Source organism: Mauremys mutica, chromosome 8 (genome assembly GCF_020497125.1).
Source record: "Mauremys mutica isolate MM-2020 ecotype Southern chromosome 8, ASM2049712v1, whole genome shotgun sequence".
Classification (NCBI taxonomy): domain Eukaryota; kingdom Metazoa; phylum Chordata; order Testudines; family Geoemydidae; genus Mauremys; species Mauremys mutica.
The window spans coordinates 65,000,248-65,025,599 of NC_059079.1; the positions used below are offsets into that span (position 1 = coordinate 65,000,248).

Consider the following 25,352-nt stretch of genomic DNA (forward strand, 5'->3'; position numbering starts at 1 on the left):
ATTGGGGAGAGGCCACAGCATCTCCAAGGTTGTTCTTTAATCTTGCAACTGGCTCTGTGTGGGTGGCTTCCATGCAGAACCCTTTATATAAATGGGGCTCTGTGTGGGAGCAGCCATCTGGTCACAAGAAGCCAGTTGTAGGAGGGAACCTAAACACATGCAAAGCTGGAGGCAGAAACCTTGTTCAAGAGTTCCAAAAACAACAGGCTGCTACCTCTCAAGCTAGAAGAAAAGCTGAGACAAGATGGGTGAGGTAATAGCTTTCATTGGACCATCTTCTGTTGGTAAGAGAGACAAGCCACCTTGTCACCCACTTTGTCTCTCTAATATTCTGAGACCAACATGGCTACACTAACACTGCATACAAAAGAAAAGCTGTCATCTCTAGACCCCTTATCTCCTCTCTACGGTGCAACTAGCCAAAAGAGAGCTCACTCAGTATGCATAATGCTGAAAATCATTCATAACTTGCTTTATTGTAAATTATTTTCTTCACATACAGCTGCCTAAAGCATTTTCAAGGAGCGTTAGCTGAAGGGTGAGTTTGAAGGGGGTAGTAAGAAGCTGTATTTGAGCTAGCAGGAGATGAAAAATAGATTAAAAATAATCCTCAAGTAACTAGCAGTGTTTCTTCAGATACCTAAAAGGATGGCAGGGCATTTCTAATGTAAGTTGTGCTTTCTCCGAACCAAAGTTATAGGTAGGATAGAAAGACGGGGTTTAGACCAGAAGCTGGTTGCCAACTTTTGTGATTTTTTTACCCTGGTCTTGGCCCTCATTTTAAAAACAAGTTTTGAGGCCCTAGAGGTATGGAGAAAAGCTTGAAAATGTGACCTGTGTGTACCTAACATGTGCAGACAGCAAAAGGTGAATACAGTGGGCTCCCAATGGATTGAGTAAAAAAATAACATTATTTAGTTTAAAAAAATCCCATGTATGTGACCTGGTGTGTGTAGATTGGCCCTGGCCCCCTAAAGCAGGCGCAGCTTCCACGTGGGCTAGGGGCACTGGCACCAGCAGTCACTATTGCCACTGTCACACTAGGACCCCCCCTCCCCGAGGCTCAATGGGCCCAGTGCTGCTTCCCACCCAGTCCGCTCCTGCTGCCACCACCACCACAGCGCCCGGGGAGCGGAGCTAGGCGGTGGGCGTGTCCTGCCGGCGCAGTGGGCGTGGCGTGGCTGGGTGGCTCCGCCCTCGGGCGCGCTGGGCACTGGGCATGCGCGCCGCTCAGCCCGGTCCGTTACCTGTCAGCGGCCGCGGGATGGAGGGGCTCATCGAGCTGGTGAACCGGCTGCAGGACGCCTTCGCGGCGCTGGGGCAGAGCTGCCTGTTGGAGCTGCCGCAGATCGCTGTGGTGGGCGGGCAGAGCGCCGGCAAGAGCTCGGTGCTGGAGAACTGCGTCTCCAGGTGAGGGGCGGCGGGGAGCCCGGCGGGCCGGGGCGAGCTCGGGCGGAGTCGGCTGCCGAGCCCATCGCCCTCCCCGCTTATCCCGCCTCTCGGCCCCCTCTGGCGGCCCCGACCCCCTTTATCACCCTCGCGCACCGCCAGATCTGCGGGCTGCTGCTCTACCCCCCTCAGCAATCCCCCAGCGCCCCCGAACCCGCAGCCTCCCCCGCCTCTCTACACCTACCGCTTCCTCCTGACATCCCCTGGCTCTCAGCCTTCCCTGAGCTGCCTCTTGGCAATTACCCCTCTCACATCCCCTCGGACCGACAGCGCCAAATCCCTTCTCTGAACCCCCTCACCCCGCTGACATCCCTCCAAACCCACAGCTCCCTCCCTCGAATTGCCTCCTTGAAATACACCCCCCCCCCCAGGGATTGGCCTTTACAGTTAATGTTTGAGTCGGCAAAAGCTCTGGGGAGAGGTAAATCAGCGGAGGCTATAACATTTACAGCTCTTTGCAAAGTGGTTATGAAAATCCACTTGCCTGTCCTTGCTGTGAGACCCGAAGGGCCAGGGAGAGGTGACTTGGCCCAGATGGGTTGCTAGTTGAATTCTGCAAGGTTGAATTAAAGGGAATAGTGCAGGGAGGGATGGCCAGGGGATTTTGATATCTTCCAGTTAATGAAGGTTTGTTCACAGCCTGCAGAGGATGCTGTCAGCCAGCCAGGGATGCTAAGTCACACCAGAAAACAGCATCCACCCATGTCATTTATTTCAAGTTAAATGCTCTCATAAGCAGCCTTTATAAAACTGAGGAGTGGGGGGGTAATAAAGAGAAGAAACATGTTGTAGTGTAGTGAATCCCATCCAATGAAAACCACAAATTTTCTCACAGGTGTCAGAAACAAAGGTTTTGTGTCTGTAAACACTGACGTGTATATATTGGAGAAATCCATGTTGTGCATGTGTTTTGGGGGTGTGTATGTTTTAGCCAAGAGAAACGTTTGGCCAAAGATCTGTAGCATTAAAATCACACAACTGACTTCACAGATCATGTCTGGAAATGGGCTATCATTTACCTTTCTTGTGCAGTTTATCTGTGCTGGAGATCCAAGAGGACGGTGTTGTGTTGTGCTAAATCTGTACTTCCCTCTGAGAAAGAGACAAGGTTCCTGATGTGATTGCTATTGGGCACAAATATTATGCAGGAGTTATTCCCCATTGGCATATTTCACAACTTCCAGTGCTACAAAACTAATCAAGGGAATGTAAAATGATTAGGGGAATAGGGCTTTGTTTTTTTTTAAAGGAGGACATAAAGTTTATTGGCCTTTAACTGAGCACTGTTTGGTCTCAAAATATTTATGAAGAGCCCATTTGTTTCTGTGATGTAGAAAAAAATCAGTACAACTTGGATAACATCAGTTAAAATCTTATTATGCTAGGATACTTAATAGTGATCTTTCTGGGAAAATATAAATGTTGAAGAAACAACTATAAATACTACAACTGCCAGTCCCAAAAGTTCAAAAATCCTGGGATTGGTCCCCAGAACATGAGGTTTTTAAAAAAACAAAAAACACCCCGCCGCCAAGAGTTTAAAGCATGTTTTTGGACTGATTTATCACTTTTGTACTCCCCCTGCCCACCTGCAGTGTTTGTGACAATTGCAGTGTTGCCCACTTTCACGCTTATAGTAAAGAAGATCATTTTGATCTTCTAGTGAGAGCTCCTGCAGACAGGATCTTGAGGACCCATAGTGCTAGGCGCTTTACAAAATGTGGTAAGAGACAAAAACAACGAGGAGTCCCGTGGCACCTTAAAGACTAACAGATTTATTTGGGCATAAGTGTTCGTGGGTAAAAAACAAGAAGTGTGTTTTTTACCCACGAATGTTTATGCCCAAATAAATCCCTTAGTCTTGAAGGTGGCACTGGACTCCTGGCTGTTTTTGTGGATACAGACTAACATGGCTACCCCTGATACTTGTGGTAAGACAGTCTCTTCCCTGAAGAGCTTACCATCTAGTCTAGTGCAAAGTAAAGAGGTGAGTCTATGATGTGGGAGCTGCAACGTGGACTTGCCAGACTTATCTCATAGTGTTGTGATGGCTACAACTTTTTAATCCCTGCTGAGCTGGGCTGGATTTACACTGGTGACTTATCAGTGACAGGCTTTATAAGTCCCTGGTACAGGGGTACTGGAACAATTTGTACAGTGGGGGTGCTGAGAGCCACTGAACCAAACTGTAAACCCCGTATATGATGGAAACCACTTCAAGCCAGGGGGTGAGGCTGCACCCCTAGCACCACTAGTTCCAGCACCTATGCACTGGGATGCCTAAATACTGATGAGAGTGAAGCTAAGTTTTTGGAAACAATAAGCTTATTAAATCCAATTCTTACTTTTTGGAGTTTACACAGGCATGGGATCCTACCCGGACATAGGCATAATCTCTCATACATTGCTGTCAGTCTCGCACATGCTAAGTGTGCTTCACCTTGTTGTGTCCAAGGGAAAGCTGCTACTAAACCCAATACAGACAGTGAAAATGTGACAGTAAAACAGGTATTAACAGAGCATTCAAATCCACATCAAATGTTTTGCAATATAAAATCAGTCCGTGGTCTTTACACTCCCTCACACATATATGTATTCTTTTTACATCAGCAGTTTTTGAACCCACAGCCTTCATAACCACAGTACAGACTATTCCACTTCAGCTATATCAGTAGTCTGTGGTGGGAAAGCATGTTGTTATCCTGTGTGCGGACCAGACCATGCCTGGAGATGTGACACATACGTTGCAAGTGGATTTCACAAGTGTTTGTGAGGCAGTAGTGGAATGCTGGGCATCAGGATTCTTACTTTCTCACCTTAGCACTGAGAGTAGATTGGGGACTAGTGGTTACAGACAGCATAATTAAATGTGACAACGTCCCTGTTGGGGTTGTCTGTGGAGGCTGGATGTGGGATTTCTGGATGTAAAAGCATGAGCCTCTCTCTTCCACTTGAGCAATCAGATTTTCTAGTGTGTAAGCACTATGGGTTGTGAATCTCTGTGGCCTGACTGCTAGGTACACTTTTTAGTGTGGAGTCCAGCAGCATCTAGTTTGCAGTAGCCCTTCTGAAAGGCTATGTGTGAGAATGTCTGAGGCTTGGCTCTCTGTAAGACTTGGGTTCTGTTTCCAGCTCTTTTGAAGTGATTTTGTACAAGTTCTCCATTATCTTGTCTGTGAAATGGGTGAATGATGCACATTGGTTTTGTCCTCTAAGGTAGCAGTATGAAGTTTGTTTAATAATGGAGATTGTGGAGGGCACAGAAATACTAATGGCAGTCAGTGGAAGTCTGGTCTCTGAACTTGCAGTTACAAACTACAAGCTTTGGAATTATGTGAAGGGGGCAGTGTGGTCTAGTGGATAGAGCACTAGACTAAGACAACCTGGGGTTCTATTCCCTGCTCTGCCACATCCAGCAGGGTAGTATCACTGTGCTGTGCCTCAGTTTCCTCATCAGTAAAATGGGAGTAATAATACTTGCTTCCTTTGCAAAGCACTTCGAGATGTACAGATGAAAAGTGCTGAGATAGGTGGTGGTATTATTATTATTATTAGTATTATTATTCTGCTTTCCCAAAACTGAGCAATGGCCAGAAATTCTTGTGTCATAATGAGATACAAATTTAGCCCTGCTACAGGCTGTTACTTACTTTAAATGCACTATTGCCAATTCATGCAATTTCAACAGCAACATCACTGATAGCTAAGTTAGTACCCATTGAAATGCATAATGTTCACACTTCAGAGTCAGTATTTTGGAGCCAGTGCAAACTTAGGCAGACTTTTCTGATTTGATTACACTTGGGAAATATTTTGAAGGTTTTCTTTGCCAATGTAACTTCTAGAGACTCTCTTAAAACTCTGGAGAACAAAGGAGAGGTTGTCTGCGCCCTTCTGGCGAGTCCTTCCCCTGGGGGAACATTTGTGCTACACACTTGGAGGAAACAGTATTGTCTACCATTGTCTGAGGAACGAAGACTGTAAGAACAACATGCATTCTTCCATTCTGCACCCCCCTCCAACACCAGTGGATAATTGCAATAAAAGTAAACGTGCACAAACTAATAACCAAGGAGTCTAGCAGTGTGGGAACCAGCAGGAGAGATAGTCAAAGGCATAAAGAGAAGTTAGGTATCTGATTGCCATTGCAAGTCAATGAGAATTGGGCACCCTAGGCTCAGATCCTCAAAAGCATTAGGGACCTAACTCCTGTTTAAATCGATGGAAGTTAGGGGCCCAAGTACCTTTAGGGATCTGGGCCTGGTGCGTGGTTCTGCACCATTGACTTTAGTAGGTGCCTGATCAAGGCCTGTACCCCATTTGTGCTTTTCAAAAATTTTTCCCTGGAAGCTAATGAGTAATATATAAAAGAAAAATAATGGCAAGAGGGCAGGAAGCAAACTTGTAAATTGTACCTAATGTGAATAGTTTTCAGACATTGGAAAAGCACAGCAGAGACTTGTTCAGAGGAGAGTCCATTCAGCAGAGTGAATTTTTTAAAATGGCAGCCCTCCTATGCTTATTGTGCTCTTCTCAGAGGCTCTTTTTTCAGTCCTAAGTGGAATAACCTTATTTTCTGACTTTTATGAATATTTAAGTATTAATAATTGGATTTCAAAAATGAAAGCTCTCTATTTCCTACTTTGCTTAATGTAATTGGCATGTGGCAAAGTAATTGCTTTATAAGGGAAGTGAACTTTTGATTATAATCACGTCATTCACAGTCAAACATACACAGCAGACTGTGCACTTCAATTTTCAAAGCCTGAGGTTCTGTTCTGTAATATGATTTTGCTACCTTTTCAGAATCTGCCATTATTTCTTGATCATTTCCTCACCATTACTTATTCTTTAGGAGCAGTATGTGGTGTTTTTATTCTAGTTTTTGGTCCCTCTTATAAAACATGTACCAGTGCATGTTTCCCAAATTACAGCATTTCTTCATGTGCATATGTAATTATTTTACCTTGCAGTGGTAGTTGCTAATGCTAAAAGTCCTATATCAGATTGTGAGGGGAAGAAGAAGAGAGTTCAGCTGACTGTCAAAGCTATGCATTTGATATTTGCAGAGCAAAGACACCTGTTTAGTGGAGCTTGTGCATTCTGAGGAGGCATAGAGTACAATGGCTAATAACTGTAATTATAAATTGTACTGTCATAGGATTAACTAGTGAGGAATCTCCTAGAAAATTGGTAGCTTTTTCTCGAGCTTTTCAGACCAGAGAAAAACGACAGTAGATTCAAACTAAAATACAGGTCTGTATTATTTTTTTTTTTATCTTAAGGATCTAATGGAAGTGGAAATCCTCTTCTTCAAACATGTCATTTCCCTCCTTTCCGTCAATTTAATTAAAGGATTGTACAGCTGTGGTTACTCCATTAATCTAGTTATCAAAATATTCCGGAGTACTGAGAGAGTTGTTTCTGGGAATTTAAATATATATTCCACTGAATAGAGGTCATGTGCATTGTCTAGTTCCCTATTTAATATCCTTCCAACATATCATATTTATAACTGTTCTACAACCTCTAAATGTGTATACGTGATATGGGTTACCTTGTTTTTCCTTAAATATGAACTTGATAGATGTGGACGTTGAACTGCTATTCATGGATACAAGCTTAGAGAATTATTGATAGATGCAATGTGTAAACACAAATAAATGTGTTCTTGACTATAATACATTCGACAACAAGTGATCAAATTGATTGATACTCTTCATGTAGAAGGCAAGTTTTTTTCCTTAGAATTTTCAGTTTAAGCAATCTCCTCCTTATTTTTGGCAGATACTCTTAATTGATTAGAATACTTATCTTTTTTTAAGGAAACCTGTGTTTGACAATGAACAGTAAAGGTAGCTCTCTGACATGTAGTCTTGTAACGGAGGCTCTTAATCCAGTATTTAAGCAGTTTGTAGGAATGTTAAGTCAATATGTACTAGCAGATAATGATATGTAAACATTTTCATAGGCCTTCTCTTTACAAAAAATAGCTTTCAAATTATCAGTTGTAAGGCAGTGTCATGTTATCTGACTTGAGCCCAGATGTGAATCATGAGAGTTCGATCCTTGCTCAGTTGGATTGTCAACAGTTCAGAATAATCAAAGAACACTTCTATTTAATGGCTATATAGAGGATACTCTTCATGTAACTTTCCTATCTTGTATAGGACTAGGATATATTGATTTTATAGTAACCACAAACTTAATATTTTAGGTCTGTTCAGGACCTAAATAACTTTTAAAACATGTAAGAGGTGTCTGTTAGCAGTCCAATCCTGCACTGTGCTGAGATCTCTAAGTTGCCCTTGAATCGAGGGCACTTATCATTTCACAGGAGGAAACTGCTGCCAGGTTTTTAAAGGTATATAAGTGCCTAGTGCAGAGGTTGGCAACCTTTCAGAGGTTGTGTGCCGAGTCTTCATTTATTCACTCTAATTTAAGGTTTCGCGTGCCAGTAATACATTTTAATGTTTTTAGAAGATCTTTCTATAAGTCTATAATATATAACTAAACTATTGTTGTATGTAAAGTAAATAAAGTTTTTAAAATGTTTAAGAAACTTCATTTAAAATTAAATTAAAATTAAATTAAATTAAAATGCAGAGCCCCCCCCAGCCTGGTGGCCAGTGCGAGTGCCACTGAAAATCAGCTCACGTGCCACCTTGGGCATGCGTGCCACCGGCTGACTACCCCGGCCTACTGCGATTCTCGAAAGCATATAGGTACCTACAGCCCATTGATTTAAATGTCCCATTTGAAATCCAGTGGGAGGGAGGGTCCTAATGAGGTTATTTTGAAAGCACCTATCTGCATCTTGAGGCACCTAAATACCTTTAAAAATGTAGTCCTCGCTGCCTCTCAGGATTGAGTCCTAAACATGGGGCTTGGGTTAGAGGGTATAAACAGGTTACCAGTGTCCTTTTCTTTTGTTCTCTCTAATAGGCATGCTCTGCAGGATTTCACTCCCATTAACTTCTGAAACATGTGACAGCCCACCCTATTCATTGGCCAAACAGAGGGGAAATCCTAGAAGAGCTTTTAAAGGAAAGATATTTGTAATGTTGCTACTTCTACTGTAAATACAGAGAGGAAGTGTGTAATGGTTACAACAGGATAGAGGTAGCCAGGACTCAGGGATTCTATTCCCATCTCTGCCACTGACTCATTGTGTGGCCTTGAACAAGTCACTTAACCACTCTGCTTCTGTGTCTGTGTCTGTAAAATGCATACAAGTGTGCTTGCTTCAAACATTAACCCTGACAGCACCTGTGTGAAGTCCTGAGATGCTGAGATGGAAGGTGGGGTATAAGAATTTAACAGTTCATATCCAGGAATGTCATCTTTCATTTACATTAGTGTTTACAGCTGCCACATGAGTACTAGTAAAAGGACCCATTGATGAGCAAGTGTAAAAATACACTTGAACAAGGTGTTATCTAGGCTGATGGAGTCTCTCTCCTTAAATGATACAAATTGTGATGAATAAGCCGTATAAGACAAATAACTTAGTTACGTTATGCAGATCTAAAAGCCACTATTACTTGATGAACGAGGTGTTTTGACACAAGCACCTAGCTTTTGGCATCCTTAAAGAATGTCAAAATCCAAACCCTTCCTTGGGTTTTTACCATATACTGGATTATCTTCCTGCAGCGTCATACCTGTCCTTTCATAACATTGCTTCTGCAAATCCTCACAGTAGAAGTCATGTGCTTTACCATAGAACTAATTTCAAAGCAGTTAGTCATTAGGCTGCATGCACATGTCCTGCAGCGTCAGTGCTCTAGAACACACTACATATGATCACGCACATGACCATTACTGCTTTTTTCTACCCGTCCCGCCCCCTGCTTTTTGTTCCAGTCTATTCCCTCTGCTGCTCTCTCACCATTGATCTGGCCCTTGACACCTCTGCATTCGATTCACACTGCTTCAGCAAGGTGGGAAGCTTGGTTGTATTATATCTGAGTAATAGTATAATGTAGACAAATAGCATAGCTATACAATCACATGATTCTGATTGTCTAGTTATACAGTCTTTGATCTTTTACATTTATCTTCTTTTTCAAAATACAAAAACAAACAATGAACAAGATGTTTAATACAACAGTCAGTGTTACTTGCAGGACCAAGGAATGTAAACATAAAAGACAGTAGCCAAAGGCAGAAAGCAGTAGTTTCTTTTTCCTTTCTAATTGTGACACAGAGAAGTGTGAGTGCATGATCGTAAGACCAGAGTATATTAGCTACAAATATAACCCAAAGCATGTTTTGGTAATTACATTATGTATGAGTCATGTTGCATCACTACTGCATTAATACATTTTAGTGTTTGTTTCTCCATTTTGTGTCTCAGCAGTGATGTTGTTTCTCTGTACTAATACAGGTGTTTGCATGTGTCTTCTCTGGATAACTCCTAGTTGTGTTTCATCATATTTGTATTAAGACACCTTGACCAATAAACCAGAGGTCCCCAAACTGTTGGGTGCACCCCCTGGGGGGGAATGGAGGAACATTTGGGGGCATGGCTGGGGCCCAGGCCAGCCCCCACAGAGGCAGGGAGGGAACACCACCCAGCTCCGCTCCTGGCCGCGCCCCCGGCTGCCAGCCTCACCCCTGTCCCCAGCTGTGGCCACAGCCTCAGCTCCCTTACCCTTGTCCGTGTCCCTCCCTCCCAGAGCTGCGTCCTTGCTCCTGGCCCTGGATCTGGGGGTGGTAGTGTGTGGATGAGGTAAAGGGGAATATGAGGTGAAAAGTTTGGGGACCATTGTAATAAACAATAATTTATCCAACTGGTTAAATTTTTAGTGTAATCAAAGAATATTCAACTACATTGTAAACTCTTTGGGTCAGGGACAAGTCTCTTTGTTTTGTGTTTGGTACAGCACGGTGGGGTCCTAGTCTATGACTGGGGTTCCTACATGCTACCTATATCATTGTATACCTATAAATATCATTGTATGGACTCCCTTTGTTTGGTAGCTTGATGGTGCTATAAGGATTACTAGCAATCCTTTGGAGCTGCATGTCTCAGTATATAGTGTAAATACGTTTACAGTGGGAAAAGATTATTAATTTAACTGTGACCTTGTATCATATTCTTTTAATGAGTTGCACTGAAATGAACAAGGCAACATTATTTGATTAGAGATGTGTAAAATCCCATTTATTTACGTGCCAGGCTTTGAAGTACTGCCAGACTCTGTCTGTGATGGCCCTGGGGATGTGAGATAAGATCGATGACATAGTCTCATCATATGAGGATGATAACACTCTTTCTACTCCATTATTATCTCTGGAAGATGTTAAATAGAAGCGACTGAAGGTAGACATTTTAAAATGAGCAGGCCCAGATAGCTTGCATCCAAGAGTTTTAAAAGAGCTGGCTGAGGAGCTCACTTGATCATTAATGTTGTTTTTTCAATAAGTCTTGGAGCAGTGCGGAAGTTCAAGAAGACTGGAAAAGAAAGGTAATACTATGCCAATATTTAAAAAGGGTAAATGGGATGACCGAGGTAATTATAGGCCTGTCATCCTGACATTGATTCCGGGCAAGATAATGGAACAGCTGATATGGGATTTGATTAACAAAAATTTAAAGCAGGGTAATGTAATTAATGCAAATCAGTATGGGTTTATGGATAGTAGGAAACACTATTTCACTAGGAGGGTGGAGAAGCACTGGAATGGGTTACCTAGGGAGGTGGTGGAATCTCCATTCTTAAACGTGTTTAAGGCCCGGCTTGACAGAGCCCTGGCTGAGATGATTTAGTTGGTGTTGGTCCTGCTTTGGGCAGGGGATTGGACTAGATGACCTCCTGAGGTGTCTTCCAACCCTAATGGTCTATGATTCTATGAAAATAGATCCTGTCAAACTAATTTGATATCTTTTTTTTGATGCGATTACAAGGTTGGTTGATAAAGGTAATAGTGTTGACTTAGTATACTTAGACTTCTGTAAGGTCTTTGACTTGGTACTGCATGACATTTTGATTTAAAAAAAACTAGAATGGTATAAAATTAACATGGCACACATTAAACAGATGTGGCAAAAGAGCTAATGTGATCTTGGGATGCCTAAACAAGGGAATCTTGAGTAGAAGAAGAGAGCTTATTTTACCTCTGTATTTGGCACTGGTGTGACCACTGCTGAAATAGTGTATAATGTATAGTGTATGAATAGTGCCCACAATTCAAGAAGGATGTTGATAAATTGGAGAGGGTTCCGAGAAGAGCCACAAGAATGATAAAGGATTAGAAAAATGCCTTATAGTGATAGACTCATAAGAACATAAAACGGCCATCTTGGGTCAGACCAAAGGTCCATCTAGCCCAGTAGCCTATCTTCTGACAGTGGCCAATGCCAGGTGCCCCAGAGGGAATGAACAGAACAGGTAATCATCAAGTGATCCATTCCCTGTCACCCATTCCCAGCTTCTGGCAAACAGGCTAGGGACACCATCCCTGCCCACCTTGGCTAATAGCCATTGATGGACCTATCCTCCATGAATTTATCTAGTTCTTTTTCGAGCCTGCATAGAGCTCAATCCGTTCAGTTTAACGAAGGAGATTAAGGGATGACTTGATTACAGTCTATAAGTATCTACTTGGGGAACAAATATTTAATAATCTTTTCAGTCTAGCAGAGAAAGGTGGAACACAATCTAGTGGCTGGAAGTTGAAACTAAACAAATTCAGACTGGAAATAAGTCATGAATCTTTAACAGTGAAGCTAATTAACCACTGGAACAATTTATTGAGGGTCGTGGTGGATTCTCCATCAGTGACAATTTTGAAATCAAGGTTAGATGTTTTTCTAACAGATCTGCTGTAGGAATTTTTTGGGGGAAGTTCTATGTCCTGTGTTATTGATACAGGAGGACACACTAGATCACAGTTGTTCCTTCTGGTCTTGGAATCTATGAATCATAGCTGTAGATAACAGGGAAGTTTGAAGCACTCTTAAACTTAGCACTTCTAGCATCAATGCCATGCTTCTATAATTTGACTGAGAAAACTTTGCTTGGTATTAATTTTAACATTTAGCTTAATATTTCTGCACCCTAATATGTAAATAGATTTTCTTCCACAAAAATAAGGGGGAAATTCAGTTGAATTCAATGGGAGTTTTACCATTCGCTTCACTACAGCCAGAATTTCAGTGTGAATATCACTTTGAATATCAACAAAGTTTTTAAATGTAAATTGTTTCTATCGTAAGGTTTGATTTGTTTGCTGTTTATTGCACAGATTTTTAACACAGTAATTTCTAGTATTTGGGATATTTTTTTAAAGTGCAATAGCTATTAAATTCTGTTTTTAATGAATTAAACAGTGGCGAATGCATAATGCTTTGTGGTAGATATTTTAAACTTCTGTATCAGGGTGGATTAAAAGAGCTATATTCCAGTCTTGTCAAGCAGACAAACTGGATCCACCAAAGAAAGTTTGTTACACACTCCATAAGGGGCACTGTGGGATCCTCGTCTGACATCTGCAGAGTTGCTACATGGTCATCTATTAATTCTTTTACTAACCGTTACAAAAGAAGTGCCCTTTCTTACTCAGATACAGGTTTGGACAGCAATAGGCTATACCAGGAGTAGGCAACCTGTGGCATGCGTGCTGAAGGTGGCTCGTGAGCTGATTTTCAGTGGCACTCACACTGCCCGGGTCCTGGCCACCGGTCTGGGGGGCTCTGCATTTTAATTTAATTTTAAATGAAGCTACTTAAACATTTTAAAAACCTTATTTACTTTACATACAACATTTGTTTAGTTATATATTATAGACTTATAGAAAGAGACCTTCTAAAAATGTTAAAATGTATTACCGGCACGTGAAACTTTAAATTAGAGTGAATAAATGAAGACTCGGCACACCACTTCTGAAAGGTTGCCTACCCCTGGGCTATACGATGCATGTGAGACTTGGTTCATGAAGCCCCAGAATTCTAGGCTATTAGGATTCTGTGTTGGTAGGCAAGGATTAATGGACTGGGACTAGCAGCAGCTCAACCTCATTAGAGTCTTCCTGGAAACTAGCTTGGAGAACATAAAAGGAGTAGAAAGAGGAAGTTACATTCTCCAGCCACTCCCGGCACTTAAGAGTCATTCTGAGGGAAGCTGGTCTGTAGAGGAAATTATTCTAAAACAATTGTTTGGGGTGGGGGGAGGGTTGTGCATGAGGTCTGAGAAAAGGGCATTTGGAAGTTGTTGGGTTTTTCCCCCCTTGAATAAAGGAGAGAAGAAAGGACTTTTGTTTGCTTAACCCTGAGGCGAGGGAGTTTGGGACTTTGCCTTGACTCTGGGGAGAGGGATTTATGGGACTGGATTCAGCATAATCCTAGAGTATGTTTTGTTTCATTTTTTCCTTTTTGGTGTGCCTGGCCTTCTTTAGACTGAAGGACCACTTGCCCATATGGACATAGAATCCTTCAATCTGTGTCTGGTTATTTTTCAGTGAGAATAAAGAACATTTCTTTCAAGGATTTTGGTGTAATGTTCCACTTTGCCCTTATGTTATTACTGATTGTTCATATTCTGACCCTATTGTATGAGATGTCCTGGCAATTATGGCCAAAGCAATGGATGTCACATATGGGAGAGAAAAAATAATTCCCTTGCTGGTAACTGTGGTTTCTCATTGTAGGCAGCCATTGGTATGGCTTGACCAGACCTACCCTATGTTAATGTTATGCCATGGTAGTAATTCAGTCTTAGGGTTGCTGGGAGATAGAAATTGAACTTAAAATTTCGAATGTTACTCATCTCTTGAGCTTGCACTAGTCTTGTGTCTCATCAGCCTCAGTAATATCCTGAGGTTCATGCATGCAGTACACCAGTGTGCTTTGCAGCTGCTGGAATGTGCAGGATAAGTGAGATGTGAATGTCTAGTATGAGAAAAAAATTATGGGTTTAAAACCACCCTGCTTTTATTGATCCAACCTCCTGAAAGCTAGGCTGCCTTAGAACTGCAATTCCCACTGTATGGGCTTTGGAAGGAGAGAGAAATTAGAACCAATAATATTCCAGCCTCTCAAAATGACCTGTAATAGCTTTTCCATACAAACGTGTGGCAATTTTATGGTCTGACACCTCATGATCTACCAGAGGCAGAAGCAAAAGCCTTCATGATATTTTAATGACGCAAAGGTCCCATTTCTGCTCCTGATTGAAAATGAAATATCAGACCTTCCACCATATCATTAATTAAAAATTCTGTATTGGCTGATCTGGGTCTCAAAGCAGTGTACATTTTTGGGAGGGTTCATATTTGGAGCAAAAGAAGGATATAGTTTTGTCAGAGGTTTTGATGGTGGCACTGAGATTTGAGATGTTAGAATTAGTCCTGGTGGAGGTGGGCTTGTTGCCAAGGTACATATAAAGTGATCAAAGGTGAAATGAGTGATAGCTATTCATGATGTTGTGGTTCAGCTTATGAAATTTATATCATCACGACATCTCTGGGAGGTTGTGTGCACATACTATTTTTTCATGTAATTATTGAAAACAGAAAATTCAGTAAATTATGTGTAAAAATGACTTTTGAATGAAATAAAGGTCTGAGTCAGAAATTACTACAATAAACATTCAAATAAAATATGGCAACTATGGATGATAATGACAGCTTCTGTACAGAATACTGATGTGATGTTGGGTGACGCAGGTATTTTTGCTCTCCCGTACTTGTACTGTGATGCAAAATCTCACTGCATTTGTATTTATTTTTTTAATGCCATACTTCTGTGCACTAACACCCTGTGCAAATTAGCCTTCTAATGTGAGTGAACATTTTGGTGTTAAGAGAACATGAAGGCACATATTTTACTCTTTAACATAGACATTTTAAGACTTCCTGATTTTTTTTTCTACTTGAAATTGGTGGAGGACACCATCTGAACAGTCGATAACAGAAAATTTTACTTTGTCTTACAAGAAAAAGGAGTAGTTTTGCAGAGTTGATACGATGTTGTAATGTTCTGGATGCCTGCCATAGAGTAGGTCTGTATGGTGCATACAGTAGTTTGCTTACTAGGCCCTACCGGCAGCATCCTGATTGGTTAGTGCAGCAAATAAAGGCACAGCTGAAGTAGAATCAGCATGAACAGAGCAGTGTTTCATCTCACCTCTTTATCTCTGTGCTTTCAGCTGGCATGTTGTCATCACTGTCATGGGATTGCTAGTGTGCAGCCCTCTAAACATTATCTACGCCAGGGGTAGGCAACCTATGGCACGCATGCCAAAGGCAGCACGCGAGCTGATTTTCAGTGGCTCTCACACTGCGTGGGTCCTGGCCACCAGTCCGGGGGGCTCTGCATTTTAATTTAATTTTAAATGAAGCTTCTTAAACATTTTAAAAACCTTATTTACTTTACATACAACAATTGTTTAGTTATATATTATAGACTTATTGAAAGAGACCTTCTAAAAATGTTAACATGTATTACTGGCACGCGAAACCTTACGTTAGAGTGAATAAATGAGGACTTGGCACACCACTTCTGAAAGATTGCCAACCCCTGATCTAGACTCTTTGAAAGCTTTCACTTATGTAAAGTCAGTGAGCTTTTAACATAAGATTTTTCATACTGGAAAGTTGTTTTTTCTTACGTTTTCCAGGCTTTAGTGCATGCTTGAATGTGATCTCTTTATTTGTGCGGAAACGTAACTGATAAGGTAGTGTCAACGTTATTAACATATAGAATTAACATAGTGGTACCAACAATGACGTGTGTGTGTGTGTTTCATTTTTTCCAGGTTTCTATTTAGGGGTCCCCCCCGCCCCGGAGTAATTGTTTTCTCCACTTGTCCTTGACTGTTGGAGAGCTCCACCACTGAGAGTGGAGTAACTTTTGGCATTAATTTCTCAACAGCTCTAGTACAAGCCCTTAAGGGGAGAAGTAGTAATTGCTGGCCAGTCTGTGGAGCAGGCATGAGTTTTCTGAAGATACTTGGTTTCTAGGGGACACTTCAGCAAAGCCTCTGCCATTCAGAGATCAGGAGGGAAATGTGACCACAGAGGTTTCTAAGCGTGCTTCTGTAAAGCATCTCCACCTTCCTGCATGTATAGGACCTTAACTTTTGCTCCTCCCTCAACAACCATAGAATTAAATAGAATCATTAGGAAGGTACCCAATTGTGATGATTAGGATTCTTTATTCTCGCCATTTAAGCTCACTAGGAAGCTGTTTTTGGACTTACCTCGCATCTCCTACCTAGAGTAATCTTCAGGCACACAGTGCGCTCACTGTCACATCTCTCTTCCACTGTCCTTAGGACTTGTATCCTTGGTCTCTTGGTGCCATGAGGAAAGCATCTCCAAAGAGAGGTTCCAGGTGCTAGAAGGTGGTGCTGTGAATTAGCCTAGCTCACCTTTTTCAAAGGAAGGGGTGGTGCTTTCCAGATTGAGGTTTCCTTCAGCCACTTCTAGGCAATTTGCCTCTGAGCACTTGAGAGGAACTCAGATACCACAATGTTGGGTTCAACATATATAGCTGGACAGATTGGCCGATTGTCTCCATCAGAAGAAGAGGACACTAACAGTCCAGAAGAATGGCTGGAAGGCTTGGGGCCTTAGTGTCTCCATCTACTAGGAAAGTGACAAAATCATTAGTGAGTTTTAGGAATGACAGGATGCACAATTTTTCCTCCTCAGAGCTGTGTGCAAACTGTATAGCTAAGTACAATTATGACCTCTGGTACTTGCTGCCTGTCATTGATTGAACAAGTATCCGAGGGGTAGCCGTGTTAGTCTGTATCCACAAAAAAACAACGATGAGTCCGGTGGCACCTTAAGGACTAACAGATTTATTTGGGCCTAAGCTTTCGTGGATAAAAAACCCACTTTGTCAGATGCATGGAGTGAAAATTATAGATGCAGGCATAAATATACTGACACATGAAGAGAAGGGAGTTACCTTGCAAGTGGAGAACCAGTGTTGACAGGGCCAATTCAATCACGGTGAATGTGGTCCACTCCCAATAATTGATGAGGAGGTGTCAATACCAAGAGAGGGAAAATTGCTTTTGTAGTGAGCCAGCCACTCCCAGTCCCTATTCAAGCCCAAATTAATGGTGTTAAATTTGCAAATGAATTGTAGCTCTGCAGTTTCTCTTTGAAGTCTGTTTTTGAATTTTTGTTGTTGAAGTATTGAACTTTTAAATCTGTTACAGAATGTCCATGGAGATTGAAGTGTTCTCCTACTGGCTTTTGTATGTTACCATTCCTACTACAGGACAGGCCCAACAAGGAAAATAACAGAACATCACTGACCATCATGTACAGCCCCCAGCTAAAACCTCTCCAGCACATCATCAATGATCTACAACCTGTCCTGGAAAACAATCCCTCACTCTCTCAGACCTTGGGAGGCAGGCCAGTCCTCGCTTACAGACAGCCCCCAACCTGAAGCAAATATTCATCAGCAACTACACACCACAACACAGAAATACTAACCCAGGAATCGATCCCTGTAACAAACCCCGTTGCCTACTCTGTTCCCATATCTACTCTAGCGACAGCATCAGAGGACCCAACCACATGAGCCACACCATCAGGGGCTCATTCACCTGCACATCTACTAATCTGATATATGCCATCATGTGCCAGCAATGCCCCTCTGTCATGTACATTGGCCAAACTGGACAGTCTCTACATAAAAGAATAAATGGACACAAATAACACATCAGGAATGGTAACATACAAAAGCCGGTTGGAGAACACTTCAGTCTCCATGGACATTCTATAACAGATTTAAAAGTAGCCATACTTCAAAGAGGAACTGCAGAGCTACAATTCATTTGCAAATGTAACACCATTAATTTGGGCTTGAATAGGGACTGGGAGTGGCTGGCTCACTACAAAAGCAATTTTCCCTCTCTTGATATTAACTTGGTATTGACTCATCAATTATTGGGAGGGGACCACATCCAACTTGATTGAATTGGCCCTGTCAACACTGGCTCTCCATTTGTAGGGTAACATCCTTCTCCATGTGTGAGTATATTTATGCCTGCATCTGAAGAAGTGGGTTTTTTACCCACGAAAGCTTATGCCCAAATAAATCTTAGTCTTTAAGGTGCCACTGGACTCCTCGTGCTTTTTTTTTTTTTTTAATTGATTGAACAGTCATTTAGTTAAAATTATCCTTATCTGTAGAAGGCAGATTAACCCTGAAAGATCCCTGTTACTGCAAAATTTAGGCCAATTTCAAAGAAATCATGAACTGGTCACTAATTGTATTACAGCAAAGACACCAGAGCACCATATCTGTTCCCTGCAGGTTACTGCACCAAGGCCCTGGGTAATTGGCTTCAAGATTTGGGAGATAATCCCCCTTCTCCCCCCCCAAGTCCAGTAATGCTCCATAGTCTCTTGCTTCACTTAACTTGCTCTCAAATTTTCTAGGCAAGATAATTTGGTTGCTGCTAAACTTCAGTATTAGAGTTAGAGAGCATAGGCGGCGAGTTCTATGGGCCCATGGAGCCCAGGCCCCACCAATAATCCTAAAGGTGGGCCCAGCTCCAGCAATTTTTGGGCCCCAGGCCCTGTGCTTTTGGGGTCCCCCCGTTGCAATGCCGGGCGCTCTCACCGCAGTGGCAGCTTCCGGGAGAGCCCTCAGCAGCAACTGTGCTCACACCCCATTGGCCGGGAACCCCAGCCAATGGGAGCTGCCGGGGGCGGTGCCGGAGCTGCCTGGCCACGCCTCCACAGCAGGGAGAGGGAGCGAGCCACCGGCAGCGTCTGAGCCCTGAGCAGAGCAACAGGGTCTGTCTCTATCAGACAGACTCAGCCGGTGAGCTGTGGGGGCAGCCAGAGACACAGACACAGCCGGGGAGGGGGGCATTGGTGGGGACAAACAGACACAGCTGGGGGGTTGTGGGACAGACAGACACAGCGGGGGGTGGTGGAGGCAGCCAGACACAAGGACACAGCCAGGGGGTTGTGGGACAGACACACACAGCGGGGGGGACAGACAGACAGACACAGCCGGGGGTGGTGGGGGCAGCCAGACAGACACAGCCAGGGGGTTGTGGGACAGACAGACACAGCCAGGGGTGGTGGGGGCAGCCAGACAGACACAGCCAGGGGGTTGTGGGACAGACACACACAGCGGGGGGACAGACAGACACAGCCGGGGGGGTTGTGGCACAGACACACACAGCCGGGGGTGGTGGGGACAGACAGACACAAAGACACAGCCGGGGGGGGCATTGGTGGGGACAAACAGACACAGCTGGGGGGTTGTGGGACAGACAGACACAGCCGGGGGTGGTGGGGGCAGCCAGCCGGGGGCAGCCAGCCAGACACAGCCGGGGGGTTGTGGGACAGACAGACACAAGGACACAGCCAGGGGGTTGTGGGACAGACACACACAGCGGGGGCGGGGACAGACAGACACAAAGACACAGCGGGGGGGGCGTTGGTGGGGACAAACAGACACAGCTGGGGGGTTGTGGGGACAGACAGATGGAGCCGTGGGCGGGCAAAGGAGCAGCAATGGGCACCCTGGGGCTGGTATAAAATACACAGGATGGGGGGGGAGCTTCCTGAGGGGACTATAGCAACACCCCTCCAGGTTGCAGCTGGCTCCGTCCATCACAGCCCCCTGCCCCACAGAGACCCACACAACCCTCTGTCCCCTCGAGAGACTCCCAATGACCCCTGTGCCCCTGTCACTCCTCTCCAGAGAGCCCTCCCCTTTGTGCCAGCCCACTCCCCTCCCCCACTGCCTCCCCTCCTCCAAAGCTCCCTACAATCTCCCCCTTTGCCTTCCGCCCCCCAGCCCAGCCCATTCCATTGGCCGGGAGGCTCCAGTCTAGTGGCTATCAGGGCCCACGGGAGCTGCACCTGAGGCAGGGTGCCTGCTTGCAGATGCAGACCTGCCTGGCTGTGCCTCCACAGCACAGGGAGGGGGAGCCACAGGTGAGCAAGCCCTGGTCATCATCACAGGCCCAGTAATTCTCTGGATATTTAATTTCACTGAGGCAAAATGTGTGCAATTTTATGGGTTGAATGATCGAATGACATAATACCCACCTGCCCGCATTGTCCATCACTAAGTCCAGTAATTTTGTCAAGTGTTTGTTGCACAACATGGTGGTGAATACCCCTACCTTGTGCTTCAGGGGGTGATGGGGTCCAGGGCAGCCTGTTATAGAACTACCTGATTAGTAATTGGATATGTTGGCTGGCATCTTTTTTTTACGTGTTCGCTCCCCCTGATGTTAGAACCTAGCTACACCACTGGGGAGGGGAGCTTCCTAGACCTGTGCAGCTGGGGCTTAGGTGAATTTTGTGATACTGTGCCCCTCCTCAGCTACCACCCTGCAGTCCCCACTCCTGCACCATGCTGGGCAAGGGGCAGCCCCATCCCCAGTGAGGCTATGGTGAGGGGTGGCAGCAGGGGAGGCCACACGTGATGGCAACCTCCCCCCTCGGTACCCACCATAGGAGAGGCGAGTGGGCTTTCTGGACCTGAGAGGGACCTAGGAGCATGTGCAGTGAACTGCGGGGGAGAGGAGGGGTCCCTCCCCTGTAGCTTGCTGCTGCCAGGGAGGGTGGAGGGGAGTCCTCTTTGGCCCTAGCCCTGGGGCAGCCTGTCTGCACCCCAAGTTCCTTATCCACAGCCCTGCCCCAGAGTCCTCACCTGACGGAAAAAATACACAACTTAAATTTGGTGGTCAGTTTAGAGTATCATAGAATATCAGGGTTGGAAGGGGCCTCAGGAGGTCATCTAGTCCAACCTCATGCTCAAGCAGGACCAATTCCCAACTCAATCATCCCAGCCAGGGCTTTGTCAAGCCGGCCCTTAAAAACCTCTAAGGAAGGAGATTCCACCACCTCCCTAGGTAACCCATTCCAGTGTTTCACCACCCTCCTAGTGAAAAAGTTTTTTCTTAATATCCAACCTAAACCTCCCCCACTGCAACTTGAGACCATTACTCCTTGTTCTGTCCTCTGCTACCACCGAAAATAGTCTAGATCCATCCTCTTTGTAACCCCCTTTCAGGTAGTTGAAAGCAGCTATCAAATCCTCCCTCATTCTTCTCTTCTGCTGACTAAACCATCCCAGTTCCCTCAGCCTCTCCTCAGAAGTCATGTGCTCCAGCCCCCTAATCATTTTAGTTGCCCTCCACTGGATTTTCCAATTTTTCCACATCCTTCTTGCAATGTGGGGCCCAAAACTGCACGTAGTACTCTAGATGAGGCCTCACCAATGTTGAATAGAGGAGAATGATAATGTCCCTCGATCTGCTGGCAATGCCCCTACTTATACAGCCCAAAATGCTGTTAGCCTTCGTGACAAAGGCCAGAGGAGGGAGTGTTAGTGCCTGTGTGGACTTCTGGGAAGTGCATGGGGTGGAAGGGGATGCTGGGATGCTCTGGAACCACTCCTTCAAAGCCAGTCAGGACTCTGGGGGAGCCTCCTCTCTGAGCAGACTGTCTCCAGGGCAAGAAGCTTACACCTTCCTGGGTCTGACCTCAGAGCATTCAGCCCTTCCACACCATGCACTTTCCACAGTGAGTCCGCCCAGGCGGGGTCCTGGGGCAGCCAGAGGTCCCTGCACCCCAACTCCGCAGTCAGATGTGACTCTCAGCCAGACTGTAAAACAGAAGGTTTATTAGATGACGGGAACACAGCTTAAACAGAGCTTGTTGGTACAGAAAACAGAACCCCTCTGTCAGGTCCATCTTGCGGGGTGGGGAGCCCAGAACCAAGTTCTGGGTCTCTCCCCATTTCCCCAGCCAGCTCCAAACTGACACTCCCTCCTCTGGCCTCTGTGTCTCTTCCGGACAAGGAGGCCACCTGATCTCTTTGTCCCCAACACCTTCAGTTGGCATCTTGCAGGGGAAACTGAGGCACCCACACAGTATTCAGAGAAAATATTAAGAACATTCCCACTTCATCACAACAGGTGCAACAAAATATAATACTGTATATTGAAGTAGGCAAGTGCTGCTTCTGACTTTCCACTTTTAATTGACCCTTGTAATCTTGTGGCGCTGACGCGTTGTAGCTTCATTTTATATCGGCTTACAGGGCGGGAGCGGGGGGGCACCACCATTTTGGGCCCCACCAAAAATTATACAAACCTGCCGCCTATGTTAGAGAGTACTTAGTATATAGCCATACTACAGATCCATCTGTGTTAGAAATGCAGCATTTTATATCCACCGATATGAAGGTTTGGGAAATTTTATTGATTACTGGCACTATTCCAAAAAACCCCTACCTTATATTTTTGTGCAGGGAAAATTAATGGTTGAAATACCACTAAAGACTATTATATCAGGAAAAATAGTATAGAAATGTCCACTGGGACTGTTACATTGAAATGGAATGACAAAACATTGGAAAAAGGGGCAATTAAATATCAGTAACTAGGCAAGAACTCAGTAATGACAAAAATAGGTCTAATGAGCATGAATGCACTTGTCAGAGCACTGGTTTGATCTGGAGAATGTATATACTTTTGTAGAGTTACTGGACAAGACCGGTATATGCTAGAAAATCTATCTGAACAAAGCAAATGTTCTGTACCATAGCTTACTGGACCTGTTACAAACGTAACATTGTACAAGTGTTATCTCCGTAGTGGCATTTTTTGGTGAGGGGAAACTGTGTTTTCACTTGCTTTGTAGTCATGAACTGTGAAACTATGGCATGTTGCCTTTTAACTTGTTTGCTTGCAAGTGTTAGTGATGACAAGGCTGTTCTGCTATGCTGCTTTGTCGTGAATGTGAAGGTTGGAAATTTCAGTTAGAAATTGAACTGCCAGCCAAGAGCCTGTGCTGAGGGGTGAAAACATTATCTAAGTTAGATCTCCCTCCCTCAATTATTTGTTGTAGAACATGAATCTAGCTAAAACTTATCCTACTTTGCAACATGTGAAAGGGTGCAGTGGAAAATTGGCAATACCAGGTCTTCAGCAAGCAAGAAGTTAACTCTAGCTTCTCTTGTGCACATAAGCAAAGGGAGAAGATACAAAAATCTGCATCAAGGGAGGGCTCCAGACCTAGGCTTTCAGGACTCTGTTGAACCCAAGGCTGGGAGTTCAGTTTTGGTTATGGTGTAACTGGTTTTGATTTATGGTTATAAGGTTTTGCTCCTGATAAGACCTTACTGATTACTGATGTTTTATTCCTGCAGAGCCCCACTAGTTTCCATGTCTTCTGTCTTAGTTCTGTGGAGTTGTTTGTATTGCTTTTTAGTTTCAAAACAAGGCAATAAAAGAAAAATGAAAGCAATTGCAGTACTTAAATTTAAGTGTAAATTTCCCATGTAGAAATGGGAGATGCACTAAAATATTTGTGCTGCTTGCAAGTGAAGGTGATGGTGTTGGGTTCCAGTTTAGTAGCTTGTTCAGATAAATGTGTTGGCACTGGATATGAAATACAGTAGGTACTTTTGCACAAGATATTGCTACTTTGAAATCAGTACAAGCTAATGTTCATAGTGTGCCATGTTGAAAAAGTGCAGAACAATGAGTAACACAGTGGAGAAAGTCCAGTTAAAACTGTTGATTTTGACACAATTACTTCCTATTGCAATTAAAGCTACATTGTAGCATTTATCAGCTCTCCGGGATAAAGGCATGCACAGTGTTGCTGTAACAGTGTTGTTTATGTGTGGAATTCATAACATCTTGGTGCATAGGTGAAGGGATTTCTTTTGTTTGTTTGGGTGGAAAAACCTTTGCACTTAAAACAACTATTACTGTTAGGCAATTTGAAATCCCATTGAAAGTCTTTGGGATTTAAGGTGGTTAAGGTGCTTTTAGAAAATTGGATTCAGGAGCTTATGGAAACGTTTATCCAGAGTTAATATTTCTAGATCCCTTGTAAAGCAGGGAATTGTAAATATATTTACATAGGAGGGGACCAGTTTGTTGGAGAAGATTAAATACTCTATTTTCTGAGAGGACAGAAATTAATTGACTTTTATATTAGTGTTTGTTCTTTGTTTTCAAGTCAATTGACTGCATGTAATGAGATGATTTTTTCCACTCTTTATAGTTGACTTTCTGGAATTTCCTTCCCTCAATTTGAAGAAGTGCCCGTACAAACCCATCATGAATTCAGTAGTAACTGTCATGCCATTGGCACTTTATATGGACTGACAAGCAAAATGAACTTTAGTGATTCCTTTAGGAGGCCAAGTTTGAGTTTTAGTTGCCTATTCATTACCACCCTTCTGCTTCAATGAAGACTTCTGGGGGCTTTCCCATATCTTTTTCTTTGCTACAGAAAATACTTCAGATTACTGCTCTAGTGTGATGAATGCAAACACGTTATTTAATCTTCAGTCTCCTGTTGTCCTTAAAACCCCTTAAAAGGTGTTCTCATTAACTGTTTTTGTCAAGGCTGAATCCCCACTCTGTCACTCCGAGTGTAGAAGGTGGGGGCCCTCAAGGATTCTAAAAATTAATACTTGCTACTCCAGGCTTGTATTACACTCCCAAGGTTACAGCTTTTCTCTGACCTTGGCTTGGTAAACGCTGCCACCACCCAAATGCAAAAAACCTCCTTTGAACCTAGGAAGGAGCACTTGGGAATTCCTCCCTGTGGGGTACCCTCAAGCCTCCCCCCCCCCCCCGAGGGAAGAGCTTAGAAAGAAAACAAAGGAAATTAGCTGTGGCTACCAGCTAATCAAACAACATGCACAAACCTCTTAGGACACCAAAAATCCAATCCAGTTCTTAAAAAAGGTACCGGTAAATTTTTTATTAAAAACAAAAAGGGAAAAATACATCTGGAACTTAGGCTTTTTGCTAGATCTTAAAAGAAACAATTACAAAAATTAAGCACCCAAAATAGCTTTCTTAGAGGTTCAGCTTAAAGGTTACAAGCAAACAAAAGCATCTGGGGTTAGCACAGAGGAGACCACAAGCCAA

At 43.7% G+C, this 25,352-nt stretch overlaps 1 protein-coding gene across 16 annotated transcripts in view; it reads left to right on the forward strand.

The window, feature by feature from the left end:
• The first annotated feature begins 1,239 nt into the window (after nt 1–1,239).
• The window catches only part of DNM3 (dynamin 3), a 406,816-nt gene continuing 382,703 nt past the window's right edge, over nt 1,240–25,352 (forward strand). For all 16 annotated transcript variants that reach the window (XM_045026194.1, XM_045026192.1, XM_045026186.1 and 13 more), the window contains exon 1: nt 1,240–1,410. In XM_045026194.1, coding sequence (XP_044882129.1) covers nt 1,265–1,410 — 146 coding nt within the window. In that variant the 5' untranslated portion in view covers nt 1,240–1,264. The remainder of the gene's footprint in view (nt 1,411–25,352) is intronic.